General features: G+C 62.7%; 1 protein-coding gene across 1 annotated transcript; it reads right to left on the bottom strand.

Annotated features, from left to right (window-relative positions):
* Positions 1 to 254: 254 nt before the first annotated feature.
* Positions 255 to 9,544, bottom strand: COL8A2 (collagen type VIII alpha 2 chain). Its single transcript, XM_026086020.1, has 2 exons — positions 9,388 to 9,544; positions 255 to 2,176 (listed from the first exon to the last, which is right to left on the bottom strand). Exons 1-2 carry the CDS (start codon positions 9,542 to 9,544, stop codon positions 255 to 257), a joined length of 2,079 nt encoding a protein of 692 aa, XP_025941805.1.
* Between the last annotated feature and the right edge of the window lie 1,801 nt (positions 9,545 to 11,345).

The raw sequence follows: 11,345 nt of genomic DNA, 5'->3' as shown, positions 1-11,345 counted from the left end.
ACTTTGCTGAGAAAGTCGCTCCCTTCCCTCCCTTCTCCCCTCCCCTAAAAAAGAAAGAAAGAAAGAAAAATGTCTCCTTTCTGATTACCCTCTTGACTCATGGATCAAACAGCATGAAGCAAGGTCCCGCGACAACGGCTTGCGCCTTCTTCCCAGTGATTTTTCTTTTTTGTATTAATTTTATTTTAATTTTTTTTATCAAAAAAGACAGTTTATGGCTAGAGCGGGTAAAAAGGAAAGGCGCCCAACAGCCGTTATGTGGGGCAAAGCAGGAACCCCGAGAAGGAGGAGTGGATGTATTCTGTGGAGTACAGCCCGTTGGCTTGGTCCGAGGGCATTTGTACCCAGACTTGGTCGTTCTCCTTGAGTTCGAGCACGGCGCTGCCTGAGGCTTGGTCCAGGTAGCCTTTTTTGTACTCGTCGTACGTGTAGGTGGCGGGCACGTTGTTCTTGTAAAGCGCCACCCAAACGTTAGTCCCTTTGACGTGCACGTGGTAGGCAAAGTAATAGATGCCGGATATGGGGCAGGTGAATATCCCGGTGACGGGGTTGTAGCCGTTGTGCCCGTTATACAAAGTCCGGTCAAACTTGACCGGCATGCCCGACGCCGGGAAGGGGGAGGTGAGGATGGCGGTGAAGGCGGGCGCGATCCGGGCGGAGAGCTCTCCTCGGCCGTACTGCGGCTTCCCGGGCTTGCCGTTGCCCAGCACAGCCCCCTCCACGCCTCCGTCCGGCAGGTGCAGCCCCGCGATGCCCGTCTCGTCGAACACCCCCGGCGCCCCCGGCGGTCCCGGCGGCCCCGGCGGACCCGGCGGCCCGTTCAGCCCCGGCGTTCCCGGCATTCCCGGCGGGCCGATGGGGCCGGCCATGCCGGGCTCGCCGGTCTTCCCCTCGCCGGGAGCGCCGGGGAGGCCGGGCTCCCCTTTCAGCCCCGGGAGCCCCTGCGGCCCCATGGGACCGGCAGGCCCCTGCAAGCCCGGGATACCCGAGGGGCCCCGCAGGCCGGGCTGCCCCGGGATCCCGCCGTCCCCTTTCGGCCCGGGGCCGCCCGTTAATCCCGGCACCCCCGGAAGGCCGATGAAACCCGGCTCTCCTTTCGGGCCCGTTGGGCCAGGGGGTCCCAGCGAGCCGGGCAGACCCCTTTCTCCCGGCACCCCCGGCTTCCCGGCAAAGCCGTTCGGGCCCTGGTCGCCGCGTATCCCCGGCATTCCCGGCGGCCCGCTCGGCCCCGCTTCGCCTTTGGCACCCGGCAGCCCGTGTTTGCCCGGCAGGCCCATGGAGCCCGGCGGGCCCGGCGGCCCGATGATGCCCGCGGGGCCCGGCTCCCCCGGCTCCCCGTCGACGCCGGGTTCCCCTTTGTCGCCGATGACTCCGGGCACGCCGGGCTGCCCGCGGTCTCCTTTCAGGCCGGGCAAGCCCGGCTTCCCGTAGCCCGTCGGCCCGGGCAGGCCCGGGAGGCCGCGGATCCCGGGTTCTCCCTTTGGTCCCATGGGGCCCTGTATCCCCGGCACCCCCGCTGCGCCGGGGATGCCGATCCCGTCGAGGCCGGGGGGGCCTCGGGGCCCCATGGGGCCCGGCTCCCCGTTGACCCCGTGTCCGCCCGGCGGGCCCACGTCGCCCTTTTCCCCYGGAGCGCCCGGCAGGCCGTCGAGGCCGGGCTTCCCGAGGCCGGCAGGCCCTGGGGGCCCCGCGGGGCCGGGAGGGCCCCCGTTCCCCCGGGGCCCCGGCAAGCCTGGCTTCCCCACTCCGTTTTCACCCTTCAGGCCTCGCTCCCCGCGAGGACCGGGCTCCCCTTTGGGGCCGGGCTCGCCCCGAAACCCCGGCAGGCCGGGACCGCCCTGAGGGCCTGGTTTCCCGTTGACCGAGATGCCGGCTGGCCCCGGCAGTCCTGGGGGGCCCGGCAGTCCTCGGGGCCCTTGCTCTCCTCTCATGCCGGGTTCGCCTTTGGCTCCGGGCATCCCTTTCATACCCGCTTTTCCTGGGAGTCCGGGGATGCCTGGTTTCCCAATCCCCGAGAAGCCGGGGGGCCCGGCGGGCCCGGGCTGGCCGTGCATTCCTGGTTTCCCCGTGCCCGGCTTTCCTGGGTAGCCGGGGGGGCCGGGGGGCCCGCGTGGGCCTGGCTTTCCCGGTGGTCCTGGCTCCCCTTTGAGGTCCATGGGCAGCATCGGCGGCATGTCTGCGAAGAGAAGGAGACCGCAGAGCTTTACCGGGGCCCGGCGGCGGGTGGAGGCGCGCGGTGCCACCCGCGCGGCCGCGCTCAGCCGCGCTACCGACGTTTCGCGATCTCTCTGGTCAGGCGACTGCGCCGTTAGGCAGGGGCACGGCTTTGAAAGGAGACCAAACCCCTCACGCTTCCCTGATGGCACCGGTCGAGCGCGCCAGAAAGCAAAGCCTCGCGCGGGGCGCGGGGGCCAGCGCCAGAGCTGTCAGGCAGCGTTTGCTCTGATACGCGGGAAGCGAGGGGCCGCGTCTCGGTCGGATGGGACGAGGAGAGCAGAGAAAGCCACAGGAATCTGCCGAACCGGCTACGAAAAATGGAGCGAAGCAGCACCGAACACCYGGATGGATGCTGCAGAGAAATGCAAACGGTAATTGCTGCTTTTGCTCATTTTCGGGCCGTGGGTTTCAGCACTGCCTGCCCCTTGATTTCCGTGGTGGGAAGGCTCTTGGTATCTTTCGGCAGGGGCTAGGACACATCGCTGTCCCACGCGTAGTCCTTCCACCGAGCAGGACCGCACGGTGTCGTTCTAACGTCTCCAACCGGCAACGCTTTCATTTTGCAATAACGCCCGTTCCCAGCCGCGCGCTAAACCGAGGACAGGCCAGAATCTGTGCTGGGGCTGAGAGCGATCGCTGAATAGACCGAGGGCTGATATTTATATTACAGGAAGCCCACGGCCCGCGCGGAGAGCAGGACCCTTCTCTCGGCTGGGTCTGAACTTACAAGACTGCCCTTCACTAGAGATGGTTTTATTTAAACGTTGTCGCTGTGGCTTCCCGCGCTGCCGCATCAGCAGCCTGCCGAGGGACCGTCTTGAAGCAGGACACTGGCCGGTGCCCAAGGTGCTACTTCAAGCCTTATTCCTTCTGCCCCTCCCCAGCGGGTGCCAACAAGACCAAAATTACTGTCCGCTCTGATGATGACGTTCTGTGATGACCCTGCTGTGTTTTAGGAGCTGCATTCGTCCCCCTGCCTCACTTCCCAATGGCCACAAAAGCACCTGGGCTGATCCGAGAGGATGGTGATAGAGGGAGCCAAGATTAAAGATAATCCCTCCACCCCATCCCTTGAGTCCCTGGCCTCAGGAGGCCCACATATGATTTCCTCCTTTTAAGCTAAAAAGAAAACTGAAAAGAAAACTCTTGGACTCATAGTTAAGAGAAGACACAGTGGTTAGTTTATCGGATAAGACATGCCTTCTGTTTCTGGCTTAGCTGCTGAGTCTAGCAAGGTAGACAAAAACGTTAAAAAAAAACCCCTGAGCATGCAGGAAAAGCCAATAGTTGCGAGGAAAATGCAACCTCAGTAACATCCAGGAATGAATCAGCCCAGCTGGGAGCAGGCCATAACCACTTGACATTTAAAGAATTTATAGAGGTCTTTTGCAAACGGATGTAAGAAAGAAACTAATGGGCTGAGAGACAAAGCAGAGGAGAGCCGGATTACATGCCCACCGCAGCTCAGTACTAAAGGCGCAGACGTGAGCATAAATAACGCTTCGAGGCTAGCCTAGACGGGGTGTTGCTTCCCACGCGACACCAGGAATGAGTGAAAAAGAATAAATCTGACAAACCCTATTGGGAAGTTTGAAATGAAGGAAATACTTGGCAACCGCGCGTACACAGAACTACGATGAGAAACGTGAATGGCTGGAGAGAGTGCCTGGACACCGTGGGTAAGCTTTAACCAAATTTACCCAACGTAAAACACACGAGTAGGGAACAGATGTGTAGAGACCAGTTGCCAGGAGCAGCTGGGACGTGAGCAGAACCGGCCCCTTGCAGGAGGCTTCGCRCTGCGGGAGGCGGCAGGGCTCCGTGGGGAGCAGCGGCCGCGGGGCCTGGTGTCCTCGAGCCTGGGGTCTCRCCCAGCCGGAGCCTTCGGAAAAGATTAGGGGAGATTTGAGACACGTGAAAAGAGCAACGGAGGCAGCAGCAGACAGTGCCCTGCCTATCGGAGGCAGCTTTACCGGGCTCCTGCCAAGCTTGGTGCCTGGTTGTTTTCCTTCCAGCAATGGAAACCTTTTTGGAGCTTATCTACAYATCAAAGCCTGGCCCACGTCCCCTGCTTTAATGGAGGTCACTTGGCTTTCTCGATTAAGGAAATACCTGTCTGTCATGACATTGCCACTGGATTTCTGCAAACCTCCACCAGAAAATGGTGTGGGAAAGAAAGCGAGAGAGATGTGAAGTGTTGCACTAAAGCAGATTTCTGGGGGGTTGAATTCTACAATTTTTCTCTGGAAAATGATTTCAATGTGTTTTCTTCCTCCCACTTTTTTCTTCTTGCAATGGTTTGAAAAGAATTAGTTTTCTAGGTCATTTTGTATGGAATCAGAACAAGGATCTACAGCTGAGCCCGTGAAGGAAGGGAAAAGCACACACACACARCACACCAAAGAGAAACACCAGACGAGAGCTGCCAACTCGCAGGCGGCCAAAAAAGCAGACGGGAAAACCAAACCGGGGACATTAGCAAAGAGAAACTGGGACATTGCAGCCCCAGTGGTATCCAATTTCAAAAGACCATGTCTTACCACAGGCGCATGTCTCGCAGAGCTCTGCGTTTCACAGCAGCAGCATGGGGCTGCGCGTTCCCCTCGAAGCATGAGCGGAGCGGCCACGAGTGCTAACGCAAAGAGCCAGCTGGGGCAGCGGGAAGGGGAAGGACAGGCACGGCCACTGCAAGCTCTCGCCTTGGCACCACAGGGCTTTTAACCTACTGAGGAACGTGAACACTTGCAGACAGATCCCGTGGTCCATCTGGTGCTGTTTGTCCTGATAAGGACCTCCAAGAGCCTGGAGGAGAAGCAAGGTAGCACGTACCGGCTGGCAGAGGAACAATCCAGTAAGATGGGAAGAGGTTCCCAGCCACAAGCAGCCAGCAGTGGGCCTGGCTGATGCAGCCAGATGACACTGGAGGAAGGAGAAGTTGGCTGCTCCATGGCAAAACCCGGCCGAGTTCATTCCAGCGCTGCTGAGCTGCCTGCCAAGCGCTGTCTCACGAGAGTGAGCTTCGCAGGCTGATACAAGCAGTGCGGGGGACCAGCGTTATCTCATCTCTTATCCTGTTGCTGCATGGATGGATGGAGCTGCCATTTAACAGGCTGGAAGTGGGAAGGGAGTGAACTGCAGGAAGAGACACGGAGGTGGCAAACAACGTTTCCCCATTAGCAGGAGCCAGGGGAGCATCCTGGCCACGTGCAGCAAGCAGCAGCCCCACGGGGATCTCAGGGCTTACTTAGTCTCCCTGGTTTCCGTAGGCTCTTTAGTAGCAGCAGGACTCAGGAGAGCAGCTGCTCTGGGGATGCCGGGCAGTGGCGAGCGAGGCGTTCCCCATTGCCTACCTGCCCCTGCCTCTTGGGGAGGGCAGCTGCGAAAGCCAAAGCTGGGCTCCGGCTCTCTGCTGAGCCGGCCAGAGCCCGGGGAGATGAAAAGTCCTTTGCCTTTGCACCCAAACCCCTGCTCTAGGGACTGCTCCTTCATAACGCAGCCGGAGGGGAACCCACCCGCRCACCTGAGGCAGAGCGAGCCCATAAATCGCTGCCCCGGACATCAGCTGTAATTTGCCATCAGTCTCCTGAGCCGGGGCTGCTGCAGCCCGCTGTTTCCCTGCCGAGGAAAGCCGGGAGCAGGGCGGGAAGGCAGGCGCGGGAGCAGGGCGGCACTTTGCTCCTGCCGTGAAAGGGCTGCTTGCRTGCTGGCAGGTCAGGAGTATTTTCCCTTTAAAACTGCTCGTGGCATTTTCCCTTGAAAGCGGAGTTCTTTGCCGTTTAAAACAGAGCCTTTAGCAACTCTGCGGGAGCTACCGGGGCGCAGGGATGGCCTGGGCACCCCGTGGACCATGGCAGCCCGCTGCTCCCGCACCGTCCGGGTGGCTCCCGGCACAAAGAGCGCAGTGTGCGCGGCCGACAGCGAGGGCCCCGTGCGAGCGTGCGGCCCCGGCCCGGCTCGCGCGTGCTCGCGGAAATGCAGGGCTTCCTGCGCCTCCGGCAAGCCCCGAGCATGCGGCGAGCGGCTTCACCCGGCTGCACGCTGCCACCTGGGAAGCTGCTAATACAGGGCCTCTGTGCAGCCGTTAAGGCTCTCGTGCCCTGACCTGCGTCCGGGGGAAGTGCCGGCGGGAAGAGGAGGTGCGCGAGGGAAGTGCAGGGAGCTCGCGCTGCTCCCTCCAGCTGCCGGTCTCTGGTTTTGAAATTGCCTTTCGGATATGTTTTCARCCAAGTCAAAATAAAACCCAGCCACACAAATATCTGCCTAAATGCTTTTAGCATCCCAGCTCTGCTGAGATGGGCTGGCAAAGCTGACTGTCTGACCGCAGCTCGAAGGGCAGGTCCGGAGCCGGCRTTCCGGCTGGGACGCCGCGGCTCGCTGTTCTGCCTGTCTGATGCTCTCCGCGGGGGACAGGAAGGTGTAAAGGGCTGTGACATGGGGACTGTGACTTCCCCAGCAGCCTCAAAACACCTCACAGAAAGTTGTGGCTCAGGCTGGGGAAGATGCAGCGGGGAAACTGAGGCACGGGGCGGCAAGGGCTGTGCGTGCTAGCAGCCCTGGGATCCCGCAGACAGAAAAGCGGGATGTCGTCAGCGGAGCCGCGCTCGCTCAGGACCTGCGCGGGCTCGGGCAGAGCGCTGCGGGAAGCATCGCTACCTTTCCGCAGCTTTTGGGAAGAGGGGCTTTGCTGGGGCCGGGGAGCGAGYCGGCGGCGGCCGGGACCCGTCGGGCACTGCGGGAGGGCAGCGACGCAGCCGGGCCATCCTGCGGCCACCTTCCCTCCAGAGCTGCCTCCGTGCAGTCCGGGAGTCTATTTTTGGGTCAGCGAAGCCGTCCGGCACCCTACGGAAACCAGCCCCGTCGCTCTCACTAGATGGCACCAGCAGGCCGGGGAAAGCGCCCGCAGCCCCAGCCTGGCGCGCCGGGCTGGGACCCCGCTTTGGGGGGCCAGGATGGCGGAGCCGGAGCCGGAGCCTCCGCTCAGCTCCCCGCCGGCTCTGGGACTGCAACTGCGCCGCGACGGCCAAGCCACCTGAGCGACCCACGCAGGGCAGGGGCCAGGAGGGATTTTCCTGGCCAAATTAGGGGTTAAGCAGAGATGGGAATTCAGTGGGATCCAAGAGGCGCCGGCTTCCCTGTCCACCTCCTGCTTGCAAAGTGCTTCTCGGTGCAAAGTGCTCCTCGGAGGCGCCGGCGCGGTGTTTGTACAGCACCTGGCACGGGGCGCAGCGAGCTGGCAGCCGCCTCCTCCACTGCCGTCAGCCGGCGACTCTGAGCAGAGGCAGCACGAGCAACTCAAATGCACGGGAAGAAGGGGAAAAATGACGGAAAAGCAGCAGGGAGATATTTGAATCCAGTCCCATCAGCAGCTAAAACGTTCCTTTTTGGTGAGGCCGTGCTGGAAGGTTTTGTCTCTGGCTGGGGTTCAGCGAGCGGCTTTACAACAGCTGGGAAGGGGGCAGGGAGCCGGGGGATCGCAGCGTGCTTCAGCTCCAGGTTTTGCTGTGTGTTTTCTGACACATGTGCTGAGCTGAACTCCTGATAAGCCGTTCAGCCGAGCGGTAAATCAGCCACCGGCAGCCTGGCCTTCTCCAGTTTCTCCTCCGGAGCCAAGATTCCGGCTCCCTGGAGGGTCTGAGTCTCTGACAACTGAGCTAACCCACGGAGAGGGCTCCAGAGGCTTTTCCCTGCTGTAGGAGGCTGCACCGCCGCTCGGTGCCGGGCTGCTGCTGGATCCGGGCATCCCTGGTGGAGGTGCCCGGGCAGAGCCGCTGCCAGCGGGCTGGAGCCCGAGCCTGGACCGTCCTGGGCAGCCTCCGAGCCCGGCTGCCACGGAGGGACCTGCTTCGTCCCTTGGCGCTCCCCATCCACGGGAGCTCACGGGGTCCCGTGCGTGTCCCGGGCCGAGGTGCCGGGCCTGGGCCTGGCCAGGAGGGCACAGGGAGCCGCGGTCTGCAGCTGCACTGATTGCACAAGCCATGACAGCTGTGGCCAGCTCAGACTTTCCCACGGGATCCCTCTGGGATCRCCGCCCCCGGGGCTGAGCCAGCCGGGATCCCCAATCGGAGACCTGCCGTTTGCTCTGCGGGGCTCTGGGGCCGCCGTGCTTGGTACCAGGGAAAAACTCGGACCTCCCATCCGTCCCCCTCTCTGAAGCCCCAGACAGAATCACCAGGGAGCTGCTGGGCTCTCGGGAAGAGTGGCCTCATGGATCAGCTGGGAGGTGCTGGAGCATCACCCCACAGCAACACTGAACGCTCACTGTTTGCTAAGACCCAAAGGTGACCAGAGCGGCTCCTCCAGGAGGGTGTTTAATTAACACATAGTGATGACCCTGCAGGTGCAAAGCATTGACCGGCCGGCTCCTGCCCCTCCTGCGGCTTGTAACCTCTGGCACCTGTGTCCTGGCGGAGCGTAAAGGCAGGGCCGGGCAGGCACTGGGTGATGCACCATGGAGGGATGGGTGGGTGCATGGGGTGGTCGGGAAGGGCTGCGGCTTGGCTGGGAGCTTTGCTGACGGTCTGGCTGCAGCAAGCAGTGACCTCGCGCCTCTGCCCCTCCGAGCAGCGCTCCTCACTTGGTGAGGATTGATTTAACGTGCGCGGAGCTGCTTGTCTCCTAGAGCAGAGGAAATCCCTTTCTCTCGCTCTGCTCTCACCATACCGGGACTTTCAGCTCTGGTGCTGCCATCCTTCCTTTCCCAGCCGGTGTGAAACGCAGACAGGGAAAATGGAATAGGTGGAGGAGTGGAAAAAGCCCAGCAGGGAAAGCTCAGGTTCAATGGCAGCGAGCACCGGGGCTCCTGCTCCTGGGCCGAGCCCCAAAGCCACCGAGGGGCGCGAGCTGGAGGGGCGACGCGTGGGGCCGGGGTGACCCGGAGCAAGGGAGCCGGCCATGGTCAGCCCTACCAAAAGGCTCTTCTCTGCTGAACCGCTCTATTTCTGCTGATATCCCCTTGGCTGCTTTTTCTGGGGGAGAGCGATCTGCAGGGAAGAGCACCCCAAAAAGCCCTTGCTACCGCCGTGGGGGCGCGCGGGGGCCCCTCTGCCCGGGGAAGCCTCCCGGCAGCGCGCAGCCCTGCCCGGCCCTTGGGGCGCCCGCAGGTGCCCCGAGCGAACGGCCCCGCTCCGCCCGGCGCCCTTGCCGAAGCGTCGCGCGGAAAGCGTCCCTTACCTAGGTACTGCCCTTTGCCTTCGCGGAACGGGGGGCCCAGGGGGCCTTTCACCATGGGCTGCATGTATTTCACCTGCGCGTATCCCGCCGCTCCTCCTCCCGCCGCCGAGCCGAGGCCGAGCAGCAGCAGCAGCAGCGCGACGGCGTCCGGCAGCATCCTGGCCCGCGCCGCTCCTGCGGACAAAGAGACAGTGAGCGCGGGGCCGGCGCCCGGTGCGGACGGACGGGGGGATCCCGCCGTCCCGCCGGGGATTCGGACGAGCCGTCTCGTTTTCTCCGTGCCCCTCTGGAGCGGGGGCGCCRGCTCCCTGATCGCACAGCCCTTCCCGCGTGCCGGCTGGGCCCCCGTCGCGGCGGGATGTGCGGGATAACCGTCCCTCATGCCACCCGAGAAACACCCGCGGGGCACCTAGCTCGGGAAGGAGGCTTTCCGAGGACCTGCTCATCTCGGTGTCGCGACCTTCCCTGAAGGGCTCGGTGTTGTTTTTAACGTGCAAGAGGGGACAAAAAGGGGGGGGAGAAAGGGCAGGGATGAAAATCGCAGAGCTCTGAGCCGAGAGCCGCTGTCACGTTTCTCGCGCGGACGGGATTTCCTCTAACGAGAACCGTGTGTGCGCCGGGCTCGCGCAGCACGGTGCGGTGGGGGCCTCCCTGTCTTCCCGGGGCTGCGCCCTCCGGAGCCCCGTTCCCACCCGGAGCCCCGGCAGCCGGCGGCCGCGACGAGAGCTTGTTCGGTCGAGGAAGGGCGAGCGCCCTCGGCGGCGAAAGCCCGGAGCGGAGGCTGCCGCGCTTTGGAGCAGCGGCTCTGCCTTAAGTGCCTGTTTATTTAAAATAAATACCCTCTATAAATATACCTTTCCTTGAGCAACGTTTTCTGTGCCAGCTCCAAGCACGGAGCTGCAAACAGATTGGTTTGCAAAGAACGTTTATTTTCAGAAGCTTAAAAAACATGTGATGCCAAAGCGCTCTGCTGTTTTTTTCCTTCTCACAATAATTGACCCGTGGTTGTTATTAATAAGAATTAAGCACTTTGCCTTTCCCTGCCTAGGGAAGCCGGGGCAGGGCTGCTGCACGGCTGGATTTGATCGGAATTTCCTGAATCGCTTTCGCTGGAACAGCAGTGAAAGAAAAGCTGCAGCGTGAAAAAAAAGCGAACCAAAATAAAACAGAATTAGAGAAAATTAAAGAAAGGGAGCGGGGAGCCCTAGCGTGGGATCGTTCCTGATGCTACGAGCGCCTGGCAGGTCCTCAAAGGTCCCCCAGCCCCGAGCCGCGTCTCTCCTGCCCCGGCAAGTGTGCACGGACACTCGGCATGTGTGCATGGACACTCGGCTCGGCGGTGGCCCGTCTCCTGCTCCGGCACGCCGGGGTGAGGATGCCGCACTCCCAGTCTCCGTGTGCCCGGGTGCCCCGAACCCCCGCGGTCGCTGCGCCGGCCGGAGGGTGCGCGGGGACAGCCAGGGGGGCCGGCCCGGCTCCCGGGAGGATAGAGCAGGCTGGGGGCTCTGCCAAGCCCGGGCGGAAAGCAGAGACAAAGCTGGCGCTCGGGAAGGAGGAAGGGTTTGGCCGGGCTGGGGTTGCCGGCGCCGCGCGGGTTGGACAGACGCAGCACCGCTTGCTAGGCTGGTCCGGCCTCCGTGCGGGGCAGAACTGCCCCGGGACGGTCTGGCCGCCCCGCGGGAGCTCTGCCGACGCAGAGGCCGTAGCCGGGACGGGGCCGTTCCCAGCCCGCCCTGCACGCCCAAACCGCGCCGTCTGCTCCCGCTCCCGCGGCAGCGCTCTCGAACCACGAGAGATCTGAATATTGTTAACGCAAACCGTTTTGAACCGATTCGCTGCAAACTCGCGTGCAGACCCCGCCGCCGGCTTGCGAGCGGGTGATGCTGGGGCTGCGGCACCTCCCGTGACCCCTTTCCCGTGCCGACATCCGCCCCCGGGTCTCCTTGGTGGAACCGCGT

This window comes from Apteryx rowi, unplaced genomic scaffold (assembly GCF_003343035.1).
Source record: "Apteryx rowi isolate R43461 unplaced genomic scaffold, aptRow1 scaffold_68, whole genome shotgun sequence".
NCBI classification, from domain to species: Eukaryota; Metazoa; Chordata; class Aves; order Apterygiformes; family Apterygidae; genus Apteryx; species Apteryx rowi.
This window is presented reverse-complemented; position numbering and strand designations above follow the sequence as displayed.